This window comes from Beauveria bassiana, assembly GCF_000280675.1.
Source record: "Beauveria bassiana ARSEF 2860 unplaced genomic scaffold BBA_S00009, whole genome shotgun sequence".
Classification (NCBI taxonomy): domain Eukaryota; kingdom Fungi; phylum Ascomycota; class Sordariomycetes; order Hypocreales; family Cordycipitaceae; genus Beauveria; species Beauveria bassiana.
Window position 1 is genome coordinate 110,497 of NW_007930844.1, and position 21,122 is coordinate 131,618.

General features: G+C 51.1%; 5 protein-coding genes across 5 annotated transcripts; 3 read left to right on the forward strand and 2 right to left on the reverse strand.

Moving 5' to 3' along the window:
• Positions 1–2,278: 2,278 nt before the first annotated feature.
• BBA_04030 (uncharacterized protein) lies at positions 2,279–2,849 on the forward strand (the record flags this gene model as incomplete). The annotated part of the gene is made up of 3 exons (XM_008599127.1): positions 2,279–2,383; positions 2,517–2,681; positions 2,793–2,849. 3 exons carry the CDS (start codon positions 2,279–2,281, stop codon positions 2,847–2,849), a joined length of 327 nt encoding a protein of 108 aa, XP_008597349.1.
• Positions 2,850–3,905: 1,056 nt separating this feature from the next.
• BBA_04031 (uncharacterized protein) lies at positions 3,906–4,958 on the forward strand (the record flags this gene model as incomplete). Its single annotated transcript, XM_008599128.1, has 1 exon — positions 3,906–4,958. The coding sequence occupies one exon, from the start codon at positions 3,906–3,908 to the stop codon at positions 4,956–4,958; it is 1,053 nt and encodes a 350-aa protein (XP_008597350.1).
• Positions 4,959–9,165: 4,207 nt separating this feature from the next.
• Positions 9,166–10,379, forward strand: BBA_04032 (hydrolase, alpha/beta fold family protein; the record flags this gene model as incomplete). Its single annotated transcript, XM_008599129.1, has 2 exons — positions 9,166–9,381; positions 9,447–10,379. The coding sequence occupies 2 exons, from the start codon at positions 9,166–9,168 to the stop codon at positions 10,377–10,379; spliced, it is 1,149 nt and encodes a 382-aa protein (XP_008597351.1).
• A 613-nt stretch (positions 10,380–10,992) lies between these two features.
• On the reverse strand, positions 10,993–12,983 carry BBA_04033 (General substrate transporter; the record flags this gene model as incomplete). Its single annotated transcript, XM_008599130.1, has 3 exons — positions 10,993–12,292; positions 12,378–12,635; positions 12,688–12,983. 3 exons carry the CDS (start codon positions 12,981–12,983, stop codon positions 10,993–10,995), a joined length of 1,854 nt encoding a protein of 617 aa, XP_008597352.1.
• Positions 12,984–18,022: 5,039 nt separating this feature from the next.
• Positions 18,023–21,122, reverse strand: BBA_04034 (Putative Zn(II)2Cys6 transcription factor; the record flags this gene model as incomplete). Its single annotated transcript, XM_008599131.1, has 5 exons — positions 18,023–19,091; positions 19,142–19,557; positions 19,614–19,755; positions 19,811–20,739; positions 20,892–21,122. The coding sequence occupies 5 exons, from the start codon at positions 21,120–21,122 to the stop codon at positions 18,023–18,025; spliced, it is 2,787 nt and encodes a 928-aa protein (XP_008597353.1).

A 21,122-nucleotide genomic window follows, 5' to 3' on the forward strand; every position in this document is an offset into this window, starting at 1 on the left:
TCCTCGGCGATACGCACGACAAGTCGGCAGCTCGGGACAAGGGCTGCTGAGACGCCTGCATTTCTGCTGCGCAATTTTGGAAATGTGCGTGGTTGCTTTCCTAGCATCACAACCAGTATGGCAGTAATTGCTCTGGTCAAATTCTCCAATAATCAACGACGGCGTTCGTTGCGACGGTCGACAATCCCAGCATGGAGCCTTAGCAAGGGCATGGGTCCGTCTCATTTTGAATTGCAGTCTTGCACAAGCAGTGCAGAGCTGGATAACATGGTCACTACCAACGCCACTGGATTAGTGGTTCTACATACGGTAAACAAGGCCCATCTTCAGTGCGGGGAAGTTCGAGAAAGCTGCACTGCAACACTGTTTGTTGGTGGGCCTTTGTTTTTCATTACCCCATGATCATCAGGTTTGCAGCTCTGCTAGTGCGGGACATGACACAGGTCAAGGTCCAAGTTGGCTACCAGTAGGATTTATGACGGGGGTCTGTATTCATTATTATCTGTCCTGGCCCGACGCGAACCGACTTTTGCTATCTGTGTGGATCGCCATGAGATGTTCGAAAGGGCGCGGTCAGCGGACCCCCGGGCGATGAGGCTGATGGCGCGGACCGCGATGCAGCAGTTTGATTCGCAAGCGGCAAATCAATTACGCTTATGTGACATGTACCCACGGTGCCTCAATTTACATTTACATTTGCTAATCGACGGCCAACAGAGGGGCAACGCAATGCAGCAAAAGAGACTGGCGAATACTTGAAACATGGGGCCCCATGGGGAAGCACTCCGCCCCTCTGATCACCTGGAGACATAATTCGACACCATTTGTTGAGCTCCTCTTTTCCACGCCCTACATGGTCGAGAGCCTCGTCCTCGTTCCCCTACAATCAGCTTTTGCCAGTATCAACGCCCAAGAGCAGCCGTTGGCGACAGCCCCCGCGATGAACCCGGTTTGGGCTGATGCTGGTTCACCCCGGAGCATAATGCGAGGCCCGATGTCGGGCACATCGGGCAGCTCCGATGGAGAAGTTTTCATGGCCGGAATAGATGTAATTGTCGGGTACCCGGGTCATTTCCAATTCCTGATGAAGAATGATCCTAGCTTTGCAGTCTTTGTTGACTAGAAACGAGTCGTCTTCAAGGCCTACATCACTCATGCTTCGCGTAATCACGGAAGGCCGTATACAATATGCGAGCTCTTCGATAGAATTCTTCGCCTACCACGCGTGTGATGAACTTGTTGAGTGCGGTAAAGCCGTTCTCTTTCGACAAGTACAATTGTGAACATACACAAATTCTTCAACTGTATTGCACGCACCGAGGTGCAAAAGCCTTCTACGGTGTGCAATTTTGTTCTCATCTGCCTTGAATGATAACTTATCCTAGATTTTACATTTTTTTTCAATTGGTTTCCCGAGCTAAAGTTCGAGGAAGTACCGTTCAGGCGCCGAAAGTGGTGGCCAAGCTTCGTTTCATCTCGTCACTTGATGGCGGTTCAAGATCTCGACCCCTCACGCTTAAGAGGAATATATCAGCAGGTACAGAACCATCAAGTAGTAATGATGTAGGTAATATCAAATTAGCGTTTCAGACTGGCAACCTTGTTGTGCGTCTCATGCCTGCCACGGAGCATCACAGTCTGTAGAGGCTACGATACACGAACTATTAGAAGAGAACAAGAGCACGCAGAACGCAAACTGCTGATGGTCAAAGTATCATTTCATGAGATTTCAAACCCATATGTGATTGTGACAGAGTCGATTGCGGCTCTCTAGTATGGTTGGTGACACGATGCTAGAGGCACAACATGTGAAGCGGGCCAGAATGCGAATCGAACAGAACAGGATCCGCACCAGAGACGCAATAATGCTCGAGTGGATGTATGAGCTGTATCTAAGACATAAGCTCTGGGAAAATTGTCACTTCTTTCACGCTTCCATCGTCACCCCAAACTTGCACCGTAGACAAGGGCTAGAATGGGGGACTTAGCAACATCGAGACCCGCGGATTCATGGATTGAGGTTATATATGGGCACAAATCCTGTGTCATATATTCCTTGATGGCTGTATTAGTCGAACTCTGAACGAAATATTTCATCCTGTATGGCGGCATTGGGGGTCGAGAATCGGGAGCATTCACGTTGGAAATACACAAGTGAGCCAACGAACCCAGAAAATGCGACAAGAAGGCTCGGGGCTCCGATTTTTCCGTTTCTAGCTATCATCTATGTTCTCTATTGGCAGCCCGTATGCAGCTTCCTAGGGCACACTGCATCATCATGGCGGGCCTTGCCATGGCAGTCTCTCACGAGCCCAGGATGGTGTCGAGCCTCATCGACGTGCCTAATGATCGCTGCCCGAAGGGCCGGTGTATGGACGACAGTGTAAGCCGATACACAAGCGAAAAGTTTCAACTACATTTGGTTCTCTTGTTCGAAAGTTAGTGAACTTGTGACCTGAGCCATGACACTGATTTGTATGGTATGGTGGCTAATCCATCAATAAACATCACTACAGCGCAATAGATACGACGGACTGAGAATAAATGACCCTTCAATATCAGTCTTCAGATGGTTGCTACAGAGATTCTTGAAGAGATTCTGTATGGATCGGGCCCATGCACACCGGTTCAAGTCGCCGACGTTACCACAGATGCCTAACTTGGCCAGGTGTGGCGGCCAAGTAAGTTCTTAGGCAGATATATTCAGGCTGCCATCATTGCGAGAACAAGCATCTTTTAAATCGAGTTCTAGAATCAACATCTGCCTAAATGCTACGACACCTCAATGTCAGGCGGCTGGTGCCTACGAGGTTGCTACCCGTCAGCTGGGGCGAGTTGGAGCCATTTAGTTGGGCTGCTGTGCTGGCGTTGCTGATACACAACCACCGGATTCGACAAGACATCGACAAGACGAGATGCAGTCCTCGAGAGATCGATTTTTTTATTGTACGAAGTATGTCATGAGAAGTGAAATTTTTTTCTGGACTTTTTACCTGCGACGCGCGGGCACAGAGTGAAACTGCGAGTGTAAGAGGACAAATGATTACATAAGCGGCCTTGATTACAGGCACATGGTTCAAGCGTGGCGCATGTGATTGTGTGACGGACGAGGCTGAGCTGGAAGTGACGGCCAGCTTTTAGGCCTGGAACCCGGGGCCCGAGGAGATGTGGGAAGGATGACGGAGAAGAATTCGTAGAAATGAGCGAGACTGAGAGAATCGGGACACAACTTTTTGGTTAATCAGCCTTGTTGTACTGGCAACGAGGGGAGGTACTTGAGCATTGGGCGACTGTTGCTGGCACTCCTGAGTCCTATGTGACTGCGCCACCGAGTCACACGCTGGCGCCATAGGTGAAAGGCTGTGAGTCACGGTCATGCGCCGCCTCAATTTCGCACCCAAGATAACAGCACGGTCTTATGACATCAACATGGACCAATCAGCATCCCCCAGTTTCGCCTCTGCACCCGAACCCGTCGACCCGAGCACCCTCCCCCCAGGCGCTGGTCCTCGCCTCCTCGCCTCCTCGCCTCCTCGAGCGCTCCAAGGTCTCAATAAAAAGGGACAGTGCGGGCCACTCTATATACCCAGTCATCACCCCTCGCCGTACTGTTGCACCGCTGCTTTCGCTCTGCTTCTCCCAGTTTCACAACGACAACGTTGCGACGACGACCCTTGATCGCACCTTTTGCGCCCTGTGACCTATCCGCCCTCACTAAACTCGCTGGCGCGTTTGACTGCTCGACAACTGGAGCCCCGTCTTCTACATCTACCTACCCGCCCACCTACTCAGCCCTCTCCGTCCGACGTTTGCTCATCGGCCAACCTACAGCAAAGGCTGCTCAGTTCTATCATCCTTCTCCAATCATCTTCCTAGTACGCTCTTATAACATTCTTACACACATCATGGACGCGAGATCAACATCGGATCTACCCGACGCCATCTTCGAGAACGGCCACTTTGGCGCGGTTTCTCACCCGTATACCGCTCCTCTTTCTTCATGGGCTCACGAGCTTCGTCGTCGGGCAAGAAATCTCGCCAAAGAAAATGACCCTCAGGTCTGCTGGAGAGAGGGCTTTGAATGTGCGAGATATTCCAGTTCGCGCTTGTGCCCCGTCTTGAGCACTCTCGAGCCTTCAGCCTGGTACCATCACTTTGAAAGGCAGCTGCAGAATGCCTACAACAACGATGCTAAGAGCTTCCAAACAAGGAGACTGAGGGCGCCCGCCGAGGCTCGAAGTGGCCGTCGCCCACATACCCGCGGTGCATACTCGCCCAAGGACCTCGATAACGCCGTTGCTCTGGCCCGCAGTGGTATTCCTCTGCCGGGTGAACGCAACCACTACCGCAGACCCTCACTTGAGCGTCAAGAAGCCTTTTATGATTCCTCTACATCCAAAGTCTCAATACGACGATGCACTGCTTCCGAGGACGCTCAAGTTGCCGAACTCTATCACCGGGGTATTCTCTACAACAGTAGCGAGGATGTCAAGAACACGCTCGATCTCAACAGCATTTCCCATAGCGAGCCAACCTACATTATCCGTCCGGCTAAGCGAGCACGCAAGAATGCCAAGAACATGATCGATAATGGCGGCATGTACTCTTTAGAGTGGCCTTTGCATCTCGATCTCCCCTTTTCCGACATTGGGAACGACGAGGCTATTGCGCGCTTCAGCTCTCCAACTCAACAGGTTTCTCCAGAAGGGATGATGTTACATGCATCTTCTCATGACTCGGCGAATTCTGCGAACCCTCCTCTCCGGGTCATTTACGAACTGGCCGGCTCGCAGGGCTCTGTCGACATTGACGCGTCGCAGCCTCCTGATCTGATGCCAGATTGTGATGAATACGATGTCGTGAATGAGAGCGAATTTCACGATACACCCGAGAGTTCTCAAAACTCTGTTGCCGATCCATCATTGGCTGCTTGGGTCGTGGTAGGCGACGACTTGTAACAGGTTCGCTGAGAACCCTCCGCGCTCCATTGGGGCCCTGCAAGGATATTGGAAACGAGGCGCATACATCTACGGACGGTCCTCATAAGCCCAGCATGGCTCTTTGGCGTTGTGATTTAACGTTGTTTTGGGGAAATGGAGTTTCTGCGTAACAAGTGTACTCTATTATTGATCAAGGCCACAAGGCTGGGATACAATGTTTTCTTGGCGGGCACTCAGACTTGTACAGACTTGTGCAATTTATTGCTTGTATCAAATATAACAGGGTCTAGACATGTAAATTGTACTATTGACTAGGGATCCTCTTGCCGAAAGTAAAGCATAAATGCATCGACTGCTGCTTGTTGACGTGCTTGCGAGTTGTCGACTTGTAGCACTTTGAGTCACCCTGATGGCCAGGCATCCGTCATTTAACCAGAGGCTCTTGGGTCGCGTGGCCCTTATCGTTGTATCGAATACAAAACTAAAATGAGCATATTTTGACTAGTGTCGACGTACGCTTTCAAAGTATAGAAAACTTCATCTCGAAGCTTATAATTCCTGGCGAAATGCGCCCATCTCGGAGACCTTTTCTAACTCGGCAGGTACCGGGGGGGCCAGCTCGCCGGTACGGCCCCACTCCCCCCCCGAGTGACATGTCATCCCCGGAAACCTCGAATTTGTTGTTAGGGGTTCGGTGCATATAACCCATCCCGTATAATGTCTTTGCAGAATCGGAGCCTTTGAGAAAAAACTCGAAATGGAGAGTCATGGGCTTTGGTGGTGGGGGAGGATAGCAAGTACATGTCTAATCTCTCTGCCTGGACGGATGATGAAAATCGTGCATATATATATATATATATACAGAAAGAACGCCATTTGCCAGCCGTAATGGTCTATTTCCAACAGCAGCGTCTCTCCAGTCACCAACTATCCAAATTCGCATACCGCCTCGCCGTCCCATGCGCCACGGCCTCGTACAGCTTCATACCGAGATCTCCCGCGGCAGTGCCAACACTAGTCCTCCTGTCCGTCTTATCCTTGACATCTTCCCCGCAGCGAGCCCCCCCTTCCCCGCGGTGGCAGTGGTGGTCCGTGAAGAAGCTCGTGCGAGATGGTCACGGGGTGCGACGATCAGGCTGAAGAAGAAGAAGAAGAAGAAGAAGAAAAAGAAGGCGGGTGGGACGACAAGGCAGCAGTGATTTGTCGTCTGCGCGATTGGAGGTAAGCTGCAGTAGCAGCAGCAGCAGCAGCAAGCCACGTCGTTGTTCGTCGTTGGATTTGGACGAAAGCACCGGGCGCGGGGTGGTCGGCGCGCAGCAGCAGCAGCAGCAGCAGCAGCAGCAGCAGGGACCGCCCACCTGCGCGGTATCACGAATTCGGATGGATGGCTTACGTCAAGAGGTTCCGAACAACAGTTTGCGGGGTGGACGATGGATGGGGGCGTTGCAGGATTTGGCGGGAGAGCTGGTATGTATGGGTGGCTTGTTTGGTGGCGTTGCCGATCGAAGGAATGCAACATTGGAGCCTTTCCGCGTACTGTTTGATCATGCGCCCGGATCTATCTTATCATCTTATACATTTACAGGCTGTGCTGGCCAGTGTGTTTTATTTTCTTCGTCTAAGCTCACCTGCATTGAAAGCCTTGGCTGCACTCGGTCTTCTATGATCGTTCTTGCATGCAAGCATCGAGAATGTATGCCTTGTGCTAGTTATGCCATGTTTCACCCACGAGGCTGCTGCCTGGGCCCGTCATGTACTCGAACAACCAAGTAGCCAGGCCAGGCACGCCAGGGCCATGAGGCGGCCCATGCAGCACACTTGCATTGACTCGGGGGCCGTCTGCAGGTAGGCTAGTGACGAAATTCAACGCCGCATGCATGTCACAACGTCAGCCCCTCGACGGCATGTTATTAGTTTATTAATAGTATATAAAAACTGGCGGTGAAGTGTAAAGAAGTCAAGAAGTGGAAGAAAATTAACTAAAAATTTCAAATTCAAATTCAAATAGGAGTTTCTAGTCATACATTGCCGCATCAAGCAAGGTGCATGGACTGAGCTGTATGCACACGCCAAAGAACGGCTTGTTTCTCATCTCCCGCCGCTAAAGAAATGTTCCCACCATACCGGATACATAGGCCTAGGATACTATCATGATGATTGATGGTTTTTAGTCCATGACATGACGGTCAAAGACGAACCCCAAAGCAGTAGAAGCCATTCCCGAACGATGTCGCGATCTTGCGTAGCGGCCGTGGGTGCCAACCCAGCTTGCCGACGTCATCTATTTTTGAGCGCTCTTTGAACAGTTTTTCCTCTAGGGAGCTAACTACAACAGCCAAGAGACAGAGAGAGAGGAGGGCCATTTGTCATGGCCGAACTGGAAAGGGCTGAATCCAAATCTCCCAGAACCTCGGGGAAAACCAAAGGGCGGCCACCGGTAGAGCTAGGGGGGGGGCGCTGCCCAACTTGTTCAATTTGTTCCCATGTACAGGGGGGGAATTTATTTTGGTCATCTGCATGTTTTCTCAGAGACAAGAGAAAAACCCCAGCATTTGAACCCGAAAAAAACCTTGAACCCGGAAACTCGGGAGTTTTCTCCCGTCACCTTCTATATATAATCGAATGGCTCTTATCCAATGCAACACCCCATGACCTTTGTGTCCCGTGAACCCGTCAAAACCGAAGAACGGCAGTGGTTTTTTTTTGTCCCAGGTTTTCCCCATGATTGTGCGCCCTGCACGAACCCCATATTGTCCCAGCGCCAGGGCCTTAGGATGCCCTTATCCGCATACATGTGAGACTTGCATCTTGTTTATTTTGTTTTTGTTTCTGCGCCGCACCCCCCCTCTGCTTTCAACCAAAACGTCCCGCATACGTTGTCTTTTTTCCCTTTTTCTCTTTTTTGCTTTTTTCTTGTTGGCGGGCCGTTTATCTTTTTGTTTTGGTTTTTGTGTCTCTCGGGAATCCAAGACCTCGGGTACTCGCGTCAAGGAAAGAAAAACCGTTCAGTTCCAGTTTGCTCCTTTCTCCCTCCATGTCTAAAACAAGCGAAACCCTTTTTTTTGGGGGGTAGTATATGGAAAATTTGATGCCAGAGATTCGAAATTACAGAAACATGCAAAAATACTCCTCATAGACAGGACATCTGGTGATCTGCCAAGTAGTAGTAGTAGTAGTCAGGCTTCATGACGACATTGAAAAACGGAACGTTGTGGCTCCGGCGAACGGACAGTGACAAATACATGATTTTTCCCTGTAGTTGCTACCCAATCAAGGTTCGAGCGTCAATGTGCTTATGAGAGAGAAAATAAAATGCATCTCTACAAGACCTCGGCAATGGCAAAAACAACCGCAACAGCGCTTTCGGGTCCTGCAACTACCTGCATTGCTGCAACTAGCCAGACCATGTCTCAGCATCATGAATGCACTTGCCAACTAGTTGGAACTAGACTGAAAAAGGGTTGGTTGTCCATGTCAACGCAAAGACGGCCCTTTTGATCTAGGGACCCGAAAACAGGAACGGATCGAATGCGGCAAGATTATTATTATTAGTTGGGCGGCTTCGGTAGTGGTTGCGCGGAATCATAGCTCGCCACCACCCCACAACTCATCATGATTTGGAAGACTTCTCTCATCAACAACGTCCTCCTCTTTCTCTCTCTCTCTCTCTCTCTCTCTCTAAATATCTCTCTCTCTCTCTCTTCAATCTTTGGTAACCACCCTAACCACCCTAAACACACCCCCACCCTCCCCCAGTGTCTTTGGCTTTTTTGCCCCCAATGCTACTTTGTAGCCTTGCCGGCGATCGTCCTCTTCTCCACCCACACTTGTATATCGCAACTCCACGCAAGGCACGGCGCGCGCAAAACACCACACCACACCACCTACACCTACACCTAAACCGTCATTGTGCTTGCGTCGAGGCTAGGCCTGATGGGTTGGACTTTGAATCATTTGACTCCGGGACATTTATTTCCCTCTCAATCAAATTCCCAGAAACAGAAAAAGATGCCATGAACAAGGAAAGACCCGTGTAAGCTCATTACTTCCCATCCCTTGTGTGGTGTGCCTGACGTTGTTTAATGACTACCTACTTATACAACAACCACCTCCCCCGTTCCTTCCTCTTTTGAACGAGTTTCTCTTTCCCCCCTCCCCCTCTCTACAACATCGTCGCCTCTCCATACAACAAAAGTCACAGTCCGTTTTCTTTTCCTTTGATAGCATGTTTAAGCTCGCTCTGGCCTCTGCGGCATTCGTCACCGCCGCCGTCGCCGCTCACAACGGCAAAGACTGTCACGACATCCTCGTTCCCGTCACTGTTGACACAACGCTCAAGTCGTTTGACTATACGCCCACTGACGAAGAAATCGACACGACCAACTTTTTTCTCGACTTTACACGCCATGGCGGTGACTTCATGACACGGATCATTACGAGCGTGCGTTTCTAAATCCTCACTTACGCCAACTGCAAAAACACAACAACTAACACACACCCTCACAGAACGACTCCCACATCCACAAAGACTACACCCTCGCCGCCACAATCTGCCACCCTCCCTCGGGCCCTTCCTCTACTCTTCAGATCCTCACTCACGGCGTCGGCTTTGACCGTTCCTACTGGGACTACCCCTTTGCCTCGTACAACTACTCGTACGTCGCCCACGCTCTCGATGCCGGCCACTCCACCCTCACCTGGGACCGCCTCGGCATCGCCCAATCCTCGCATGGCGACCCCGTTCAGGAGATTCAGCTCGCTCTCGAGGTTGAGGCCCTGCACCAGCTCACCCTCCGCGCGCGCGACGCCCACCTCTGCGGCCTCGAGGGCCACCGCTTCGCCCGCACCGTCCACGTCGGCCACTCGTTTGGCTCCGCCATGACCTACTCCCTCTCTTCCAAGTACCCCGACATCACCGACGCCATTGTTCTCACCGGCTTCTCTCAGGCCCCGGCCTACATGGCCCTCTTTGCCCTCGGCGCCGACTTTGCCCCCGTCGCTTCCGTCAGCCCCCGCCTCAAGGAGCAGTACGTCACCGGCTACATTGCCCCCAAAACCTCCATTGGCGTGCATATTGACTTTTTTGGCCCCGGCGACTTCTCCGCCGATATGCTGCAAGACGCCACCGCTCACGGCCAGCCCGCCGCCCTCGGCGAGCTGCTGACTGTCGCCGACGGCGCCGCCGCCCCGAGCAACTATACTGGCGCCGTCTACATCATTACCGGCGAGTACGACGTGCCCTTTTGCGGCGGCAACTGCAACATGCCCATGCAGGGCAGCGACGCCTCAAATATCCTCACCATGTCAGAACCCATGTTCAAGCAGGCCAAGTCGTTCAACACCACCATTGTACCCGGCGCCGGGCATGGACTCAACTTTGGCTACTCGCACACAGTCACATATCAAGACATGCTAGACTTTCTCAAGGAAAAGCTATAAAAGTAAAAAAAAGTCATGCCAGGGGGGGACGCTTTTGAATTTATAGAGTGATGTGGTTGGGAAAGGATAATACATGAGCAACATGATTTGTGCAACGTTGAACGAGGCGGAATTGGATTCGTCGCCGATTTTGGTCGTCTTGGATGGGACAGAATGGATGCGTCAGTTTCGTTGCTGGGCCGGGGGTGCAATATTTGCCGGATTTGGTCTTTTTTTTTTGAAACCCAGCAACAATTAGTATATAAACCTTAATTCTAGTTCTCTTTACCGATACACGTCATGTTATACCTTGCAACATGTCTTGCCAGGATTGTCATACCCGATCTATCAGTAAGCTCTTGCCCAGGGATTGTCATACCTAATCCTAGCCCATCTGATCCATGCACCACATCAAGATCAAGATCTACAGATCCGACCTAGATGGCGTTACACAAACTAGGGGCCATGGCGTTGCAACGGTTCCATAAAAGTCGTACAAACAAGCGAGACAAAATTTGAATCAAACGCTCATGTTAAATTAAAAATGCCATCGTAAACTGGGTACGTGGTCTTCATCGCTGTGCTAGTGCTATGCCATAATTCCCATGCGCAAAAGAAAGTATATATAGGCCCCTTAGACAGCTTGGTGCCCCGTCTGTACTCGTGATGCCTTTTCATTTGTACCATCTGGCTGCGCCACTGTCTCGAGTGGTATGTCGGTTTGCATTTGTCGAGCCTCGTCGTCCAGCCGCATCTGTCGCTCCTGTTCAATCTGATAGGCGTCTTGCGGGCTACGTGTGGGAATCTTCCCAAACTGACGAAGAGGCATACCGCTTGCGAATAATTGATCAACCTCTTCTAGTGTCCGCCCTTTGAGCTCAGGGATGAAAAAGTACGTAGCAACAATCATGATGAGGCTCGTAGATCCGTAAATATAGCCAACCCGCGCACCGAGGTTGGCAAACTTGTCAGAAATGAGGTATGGGATCGTGAACGAAGTGACAAAAGTGGTCAGGACGGATATCACGCAGGCGAAAAGATTCGTCTTTTCGCGAACCCGCTGCGCCGCAATCTCCGACACGACAATAAAAGACACAGGGGCCCATGAAAGGTTGTAGAAAAAGTAGAAAAGCATGAGACAAGCTACCATGAGGTTTGTCATGGCTGGGCTTCTATTGTCTTCGTGGATGCTGCCGACACTTCCAAAGATGAAGAAGAAGACTGCCATGAAAGTGCCGCCAAGTAAAAGAACAGGTCTGCGGCCGGTCGAGTCGACAAAGAGCCATGTGATCATAACAGCGAGCAAACTAATAACGCTGTTAAGGACATTGAAGAGGAATGCAGATGTTCCAAAGCCCTGCGACTGGTAAAAGACGACGGCGTATTGCGAGGCAAAGGCCTGGCCAGTAATTTGCTGACCAAACATGGCAAGGGTGGCGACGGCGGTGCGTAAACGGTTTTCTGGGCCAAACACTTCCGACCAAGTTCCCTGATTCTCTCGATTGTGAGAAAGGGCAATGCCGTCTAGCTCGACGGCGACTTCTTCAAGAGTTGTCCTTTTGCGAAACTTGGCAAGACTCTCAATGGCCTCTTCGCGCCGACCGCGGCTGAGAAGCCAACGAGGGGATTCCGGTAAAAAGTAGAGCATGCCGCAAAGCAGGCATGGGGCGATGAACTGAAGGCCAATGGGTATGCGCCAGCCGGCGGCACTATTCATCGTCTCGGTGCCGTATGTGACCAAAGTGGAAATGACTTGGCCAAAGAGTACCATGGCCTGTATTGTAGAGCCAAACATGCCACGAAGGACGCGGGGCGAGGCTTCAGCTTGGAAGATGGGGACGACAACAATGGTCATGCCCGTCATGGCAAAGGTGAAGATGCGGCCGACGGTGAATTGAGCGGCCGAAGCGGCCGTAGTTTGGAGGGTAACGCCACTGTCCAGTTAGAAGTGAGCTGGAAAAGGGCGTTGGAGGGAACGAGGTAAAAAGGGAGGGCTGTGGTAATTGATCAAAGGCTTACATGAATGACAAGATGCAGAGACCGAAAATGGCGAATTTGCGACCGCGTTTCTCGGCAATTGGTCCGCAAATGACACAGCCAACAGCTTTTCCGAGAAAGGGAGTGGCAGTCATGACGGAGAGGAGCCATGCGGGTATTGCAAAGACGTTTTTCTTCTCGTTGTATTCGCCGAAGCGCCGGGAAAAACTGTGCATGCCTTGGACGCCGCTAAAAGTGCCGACATCAAAGCCATAGTTGAAGGCGCATAGCGCCATGTATCTAAAGGGTGATTAGATTCGAGTCCGCAAGTGAGGCGGGAAGGGAAACCAACAGCATGAAAAAGACTAGCATGCCATTGAAATGCTTGAAGCGGTCTATCGTCTTCATTGGTGGTGGGAGATGCATATTGGCAGGCCCATGGCTGTCGCTTTCGTCGTCGTCGGCAAGCTTAGAGCCGGGAGAGGGGCGAATGTCGTCGGCTGGGGTATAGACGGACTCGGAGGCGGGTGAGGCGGGTGAGGGAAGTGGAAGAGCGTGATCGAGATTGGGTGAAGGTGTAGCCGGCGTAGAAGGCGAATGTGGTGACTGCGAGGGTGAATGTGACGGTGCCTGTGTGGGAGCCTTCATGGCGATGGAGACGCTCTCGAAGCAGAGCGCCTCTAGAGAGAATAAAGGGTGGCGAAGCCGAACTAGCGAGGACTGCAGCGATGGGTATTCGGAAATTGAGATGGTGGCGCCAGATGCATGACAACGGGACGATATAAATGAGGTTCAGAACATGCTCGCGGAAAAGTGAATTGGGGCGGCGGCCGAGTCGGGAGGAGCAACGTCTATGTCGCGAGCTGTGGGTGAAGAATGCGGCGATAAGATACGGGAGGTTTGCAGTATGAGGCGACAGGGAGGTGCCGGAATTGTGAGAAGGCGCCGAGAATGCCAAGTCGAGCGATGATGCCAAGTCAAGGGATGATTCAAGCGATGACTGGAGCAATGAATGGAGCAGATCCAGCAATGATTCAAGCAATGTTCCGAGCAATAATGACGGAGGAAATTGACTGTCGGGGAAGGAAGGAGCTGGCTGCCGCGGGGTCAAACGTTGACGTTGTACAAGAAAGAAAGGAAGGGGTGGGAAAGAGTTTATGTGGTAGAAAGTTGAGAAAGAGTGAAGACGAAAAATGACGAAAAAGACGAGATCAAATCAATAGCGCGGATGGCGCATCGTCGAGACCCAAGTCGTGGTGGTGGAGGGACTGAGTCGTGGCGAGTGTGCAAGTGCCGGGGGTACGGGCCAATGAGGTCAAGGCCAAGAAGCCAAGACGTTTTTTATTTTTCGGTTCTTTTTTGGTTTTTTGGGGGGGGGGTTTTTTTTAATAGTCTTTTTGGTTATAGCTTGAGAATAACGTTGGTGGCGCAAATGATCGAGGCCCTTTTTTTGGGGTCCCAGAAATTTGGGCGTTTGCTTGGCGGGCGGAGGCTATCCTATCCGTAGTTACTCGGACCAGTCAGTATTGCGGGCGGCGACGGCGCAGGAATGAAATGGTCAGTAATCTGTAGTTGAATGTCAACTAATGTATTCGTAGTGCTCCTGAGCAGAGGTGTAGCGTCGTTGCGTGGTGATCACTGGTGGGAGACCGAGCTGATGAGGACGACGATGATGATGATGATGGTGATTATGATGATGGGGGGATGCGCGATAATGTGTGTACATGTATTAAAAAGTCTATGATGAAAGCCAATGGGAGCAATCGTTTGTAGTGAAAAAAAAGTCGAAAAGTGGCCAAGGTGAGAGGGGGGAAGAAAGAGATAGAGAAAGAGAGGGACTATGGAGATTTGGCTAATAATAACTTTGGCTTTGGAGCTGGAGCTGGGTCCTTGTGAGCAATGAGGAAGGTGCGACTTTTACGACCAGTACCTGCCTAGACAAAACGACTCAAAATACGACGAACCAATTTTGCATTTTGCATGTAGAATTGCATGAAATAGACGTCACAAAAAAGGAAAAAAAATAGAGAGGAAAATAGAGAAGTTTAAAAAAGAAGGTTAGATCAAAACTGGTAGAGTCCTGACGACCAATTGCGACAGAGTCAAGGTTCTAGGTGGATTCGGTGGCATGGATGCGCGACCGACTCACGACTGCACTAGGTGGGTAAATGGTGACACTGGTGACATTGCATCGTCAGGGTCAGGGTCAGGCATCAAGCATCGAGACAAAGGAGAAAAAGACGATGAAAAAGATCCGTACTGGTGAAAGAGGCGTCTGCCTAATCTCGACTGGCGTCTTCATCTTCAATCACCGAAACCAGTCCCGGCTGACCCTGCCGCACACGTGTGTCCCAGAGCAGCTATTGCCGAGCCAATGGCATGTTGCAGTCTAAATACTTGACCTTGTTATTCTTCGTTTCTCTCCTTCTTTCATTTTTTCTTTCCATTCTACATCGTTTGTTTCTCTCCAATCTTTCTCTTCCAAACATCTTACTTGTTTGAATTCCCCTTCCATATTTGTTACCTGATTCAATCCCGCTCTCAATCATGCCATTATTTTTTAACTTTGCGCCACAGCATGTCATGTCTCCCTCAGGGCGGCCTACGCCCGCTATCATGGAAATCGACCGAGGCAACCTCTTCCATCAGCCCCAAAGCTAAAATTTAGACGAGAGCTGTCAAAAATGGCTTCGAGGCCTTTTTCCCCCCGCTGGCCGCTACCGAGCCGCCTCGAGTAAAAGAGCGGGGTTCCTCTAGCACTGTCACCCTGCATGCCGGCATGGACGGTCGCACGACAGCCTGTCTCGGTGAGTTTAAATAAAAACAAGGCCACAAGAGGGTCAGTCACCTTAATCACAAGAGGTAATCGCCTCACTGTCTCGTTCGATATTTTTCGTACAAGAGACAACTTTTGGCAACACAAAACCGTATCCACATCTTCGTGAGGCGACTCTCGTGTCATCGGTGGAGCAGCCGCCGCTTCTGCCAATACGACGACAAAAACAGCACTCAAACTGCTCTTTCCGCAACAGAATCAATTGAATTAGATAATCAAATCGTCTAATAATGTAAAAAAATCAACCCTGAAGAAACACATGGTCCATCCCCTTAACCCCTCCACCTCCACACATGCCCGCCGGAGTGGATATCCTCACAAACCGTTAAAGTGGTTCTGCCAACCACAGACCATTGGGAACCAGCACCTCAACACTTGGCGCCTCGCTGTCTCGTCTTGTCTCGACACAGCCTTTTTTGCTTCAGCCTGGATCGAGCTGGCAGCCCTGCTGCACGAATCGTTTGCTAGATCTCATCGTCTTTTGCCACTTTTCAAAAACAGTACGAGATTGGAATAAACAAAGAAAAAAGAAAAATAACAATCAATGCCCAATGTAATCTGTAATACGGATCAGCCATCCTCATCTACCGCCACCAACTGTGCTTCCCCCCCCTCCCCACTAACCTTGTTGCACTGTTGCTGCACAGTGGAGAAGCTTTCACCTGGAAACCTATCAAATCGTCAGCTCCATTCCCTCGTTTTCGATAGCCCCCAGCTCTGTCCGAATCACCCAATAAAAAGAAAATACTCGACAAATAAATAACCAAAAATGCATTGATCACCTGCACTCGAGAAGCAATATTTCCCATGTGGCTTTTTTTGACAATCTGCCCCTCATTCCGGCTCATCATTTCGCGAGAAAAACTACCGGCGACATGGCCACCCACTAAGATCTTGGTTTGGGAGGCTGAGACCACACGCACCACACCGAGCGCCAAGAGTCATGTTTTGGATAAATTCGACACACTTTTAGGGGGATCCGGTCCGGTTTTCCTCCCCAAAAAGACGGAACAAGCCATCGCACCAATTCCTCTTCCTAGCAGGTACCGACCGCGCTGGCGTGGGCTGGCCTGCCAAGCTCGCAGGCCCGCCTCGAAGTAGGTACCGAACGCAGCAGGCCCGCCTGGAAGCAGGTAGGAACCGAGAGCATGCCACAGGCACAACAAGAACCAACCATTTCGAATTTTGCCTTTGCACTTAAAGCAACAACAACAACAACAACGCAACCTCTTCCCAGATTGCAAGCTGCCAGACAACATCGTTCCAGTGCGCCCGCACCAGCCGCCCGCCCGCCCTCCCGCGCCACCCGTAGGTCAGCGAGCCCATCGAAATCACCCAAGACCGCCAAGCCCACCACGGGGCTAGACTTCAGCCTCGACGAGACGAGATAAACAGCCGGCGATGCTGTCCAACTTGCGCACGTTTGCTTTCCAAGCTGAACCTGGTGTGGGCTGACCTTGGCCCACCCAGCCGCCACCTCAAATCAGCCCTGGCCGCTGCCGGCCCTGAATGAAGCACAGCCACAGATAGCTTTGAAAACCATCAAATCTCGCATCTTGTTTTTTGTATCTTTCAGAGAGGAGATAAAAACGAGGTTAAATCATCAGAAAACGTCTTTTGATCCAGATAGCATCTGCACCCCACGTCTAGTTTGATACTTTGTAGATCCCCCTGGCCCTTTCAAAGAGCGCCCGCACCGCACATCCGCCGAGACAGCCTTTCCTCTCGAGCACTCCAACCAAATTTCTTGCCACGATTAGGGAGGCAAGTAGGGAACCTGAATGGCAACCTCGTTATCTTGTAATCCGTAAGCCAATTACAAAAAATTGCATCAATTTCGTTTAAGCCACTTCCGTCCAAGTGACAAACAAAAGCCTCCGCCGCGCCGCCTGCCGGATCCAGTAAAGTCAGCACTTGAATTCTTCTTACATGCTTGTTAAAGTGCTTATTTTCTTCAGCAGCGTAAGATCATGCACGTTGCAGCCCCTATCCGAGATGAGATAATCATGATTGCGTGTAAAGCCACATGCAATATGGCTGGTCCCGAGTTGCAACCTGTACACCGATTTTATCGCAACCTTTGCGTTCCGCCTACTTCCGCCTTGACTTTGCATTACCATTGTCGACGGTGGAGGGTGAATTATGCCCGTAGGAGGCCGGACGCTGTTGCTCTTCAATTTGCTGTACGGACAGTCAGATACAAAACGCCATCATTGCATGCGTATCATCGAGCCACGGGGAGAAGCACTGTGGGCGCGTGCGCGCATAATACTACATATGCGGGGCGCAGTGAAGACTTGCAGTGCAAAAGAATTGTGGCCGCGAGCCAGATTTGTGATTGTACATCTAAATATTTGTCATTGCATCATTGACCAAGAAATAGATTCCTAGAGCCCTGTACGGCTCATTCAACGCCACTCTATGCGAATCCTGATAACAAAAGCTGTTGTGGTAAAAAGTTTGCTCCATCTCGAGCAGCGCCTCCAACTAATACTTTTTCAGCTGACCAATATGAGGCGCTGTCCACCCTCGATAAGCACGCAGCAGATGATTTCATGCATAAATCACAGTCGTCAGCCTCGAAAAATCGTCTTCCGCCCAGTCTCCTCCGGGCGCAGCTTGCGCGTGGCGCTGGGAGATCAATACGTTTTGCCATGGTTAGCCTCTTGGCACTGCTTACATGCCGTTGCTGGCGTGAAGCTACCATCAGGCAGCTAGGCATCAGATGTACCGGATTGGACACCTGCTTGGAGCTGGCTTCTCGTGGACGCCCCCAACTGCGCAGGCCAGACGCCAGCGTGGCCAGCTCCTCGTCATACGCCACAGCTCGTCTTGCACAAGCTGGCCTGCTTCAACTTGGAAGCATCACGTTGTCAAACGTAAACCAGGGAGAAAGATCTGGCATGTTCCAGGTAAGCAGGTTCGACATTTCGTCGGCCGTCTTGATGTAATCGTCAATAGAGGGCTGTAGCATGGCCCCATTCTGCGCCATGACGCCCGCAGATGGCATAATTTGTAAAGGCGGCCGCTGCGATGTCCCCGGTGTCATGGGGCCCATGCTGCCATCCATAGTCATTGGCATCATTCCACTGAATGGCGGAGCGTTGTGACTGTTTGCACTCCTCGGAGGCATGTTTCGGCTCGACTGCGTCATCGGCGACGGATATGCGTTTGACGACGACGACGTCCTGGGACTGTGCGACGTATGTGAAGCCCGTTGTAGCTCGGACCGTCCTCGTCGGAACGGTGCTAGCCGAGACAAGTGATGCATGTCAGCCGAGCCAGTAACTTCCGTCTCATCGGGCGCTTCTCCGCTTGGCGCAAATTTCTCGGCGATTTCCCGAAACCCAAACAGTGTGCAAATTGGAAGCAGTGCGCGGAGCACAGAATTTCGAGTCGCGGTATCGCGACTAAATGTTTGGAGACATTCAATGTTGGTACAGAGGTTTGACTTTGTCTGCTGAACGATAAACGGGCTGTGGTTGACGGTTGCGGCATATACAAGCTGTACTTTGGAGGACTCAAAAGCCGCGTCCACGCAGAACAAGTCATCACAAGCGCTTCGTCCCATATACAAAGCACGGCGAAAGAGTTGCGATACCTCAATAGCGTGATGTCGGCACAAATCCTGGCACTTGGTCTTGAAATCTTCTGGCGCAACCTTGAAATCGTTCGATAATGGAAAGTTGAATCCAGCCAGAGATGTTCGTGTCAGGTCGAATATGACTGCGTGCATGAGCAAATGCAGTACAAATACAGCTCCCAAGATATTGTCTTCTCTGAGAATGTACATGTTTATGTCGGTCATGTAATACTTTTCCGGGAGCTTGGCGAGGATGGTTTCGAGACGGTGGATGATTTGTAGAAACTTCGAATCATTGTCCCAGACCTTGCAGTCTTTTTCAGGGGTTCGGATGAGGCTGTTTCTGTCAGTGATGCTCACTTGACAAGATAAGTTTCGTTTACTTACTGCATGACTTTGGAACGAAGCCGTAGGATCAGGATCGAGAGTGCTTGAAAATCAAGATGCGGAACGACTTCTGACATGTCATTTTGCTCGATTTCTTCGAGAAAATATGGCTGCGACGCCGTCTGAGAAGTGAAATTTTGCTCGGGGCATGGTAAAGGAATCGAGGGGACGTCGTCCCGCCAGCAGAGGTTCTTTTCCACTCCGTTTCCGACAAGAACATCAAGGTAGTAGCATGCCCAAACAAGCCGAATCTCACTCTCTCTTTCCATAATTTCTGTAGGAGTGGCATTCACGTCCAAGGGTCGATACGAGTCCAAGCCCAGTAACCGGACCATGCGATATAGAACGGAAATGAGGACAAAGACCATGGCGTTTTTGTCCTCGCGGAGGCTGTAGTCGCATAGTAGCACCATGGTCTATTCACTTGTTAGAGTCGGATCAACATGAAAAAGGGGTCGTCCCGTCGTCATACCATGAGATTGTGTACATCGGGCGCATGAAGATCTCGCATGGCATCTTGTCTAGCCTTGACGGCCCATTTCTCGCCAGGTACTTGATTAGCGTCAACTACCATCTGCTCGCCGCATTCGGCAACATGATCGAAATATAAATGCCTGGATCAGGGTTAGTATTGTCGAATTCATGGCGCACAAGTTTAGAACAACGCACCGGGCCCCAAGTGCACACATGACGTAGAGCAAAGGTTCGCCATAGTCCTGCACGACACTATCTTGGTCCAGCGATTTCATGAATGATGGTCTATGGATGAAGGAGAGATTGCGCAGAGGGGCGGACCGATTGAAGTATGTTTTGATGAGTGTTTCGCGGAAACTGCGATTTTCCGGCAGCCGTTCCGAATAGACACCTGCAGGTTCCTGGGCCAAAACAGTGGGGAGAGCAGCCCGGGGTTTGGGGTTCTGCGGGGGCTGCATGTGCTGTTGGGGTTGCGGCGGTTGCGGTTGATACTGTGGAATATTCGGAAGTGATGGCGTTACTTGATAGCTATCGTGGGTCATGGGCTGGTGAGTATAATTGTTTAACCCATTCGGTGCAGCATTGGGATTGTACGCGTGGCCGTGTGTGCTTGGGGATTCTTGGTGATGACGCAGCTGGGGTAGCTGATACTGGGCATGCTGATAGTTCATCTGCAAGGGCTCCTCCGAAGGAACACTCTGGCGATTGAGAGGTTGAAACTGGCGTTGATCGGGTTCGGGCCGTATAGGATGCATGTCTATTGGAGTATAGGTATCGCGAGGCTCTTGCTTTGTCGGCGTGGTACCATGTGTTTGCTTGCCAGGAGATAGACTGCCACTGATGGAGGGCTCACGATCTTGTTTGCCGGGGTAGGTACATTTGAGGTTGCGCAAAATGCAGCGGCGACAGGCAGGACGGGTCTTTGTGCAGCGATGCTTGGATGCGCGGCATTCCTCGCAGGAGCCTACCTTGCGCTTCTCAACGCCCGCAGCGCGGAATATGTCGTCGGCGGATTTCTGCAGCTCTTTGCGAGATATGAATTCATTTTCGCGATCGTATCCGGGGCAGGGGACGCCAAGGCGCAAGCAGTTGCGGCAGTCGGGGAGGGACCTATCGCATCGGACCTGACAAGAGAGATGTTAGCAAGGATGGCTCTTTCTTTCTTGATTTCATGTATTCTTTCTTGGGCCTTGGCAATACAATGAAGTAACGTCGAGGCTCAGCGGGGTGATGAGGCCGCGGAGGACAAGATCGGACGGTCGGGGTGACGACATACCTTGCGAGAGCGACATATGAGGCAGGCTACAGGGGAGATGATAGGAACCATGTCAGTAAAGTACAGGAGCAAGAAGCGAAATAAATCAAGGAAGAAGAAAGGCCGGTAATAAATGGGAGCGGATCTTGTTGTGAGATTTCTGGGGCACTGACCGATATCAGACTTGGGACCGTCGTTGGAGGCTGCGGCTGTCGCAGCCTGTTCTGTAGGCTCAACGGCGGTCGCAGGCAT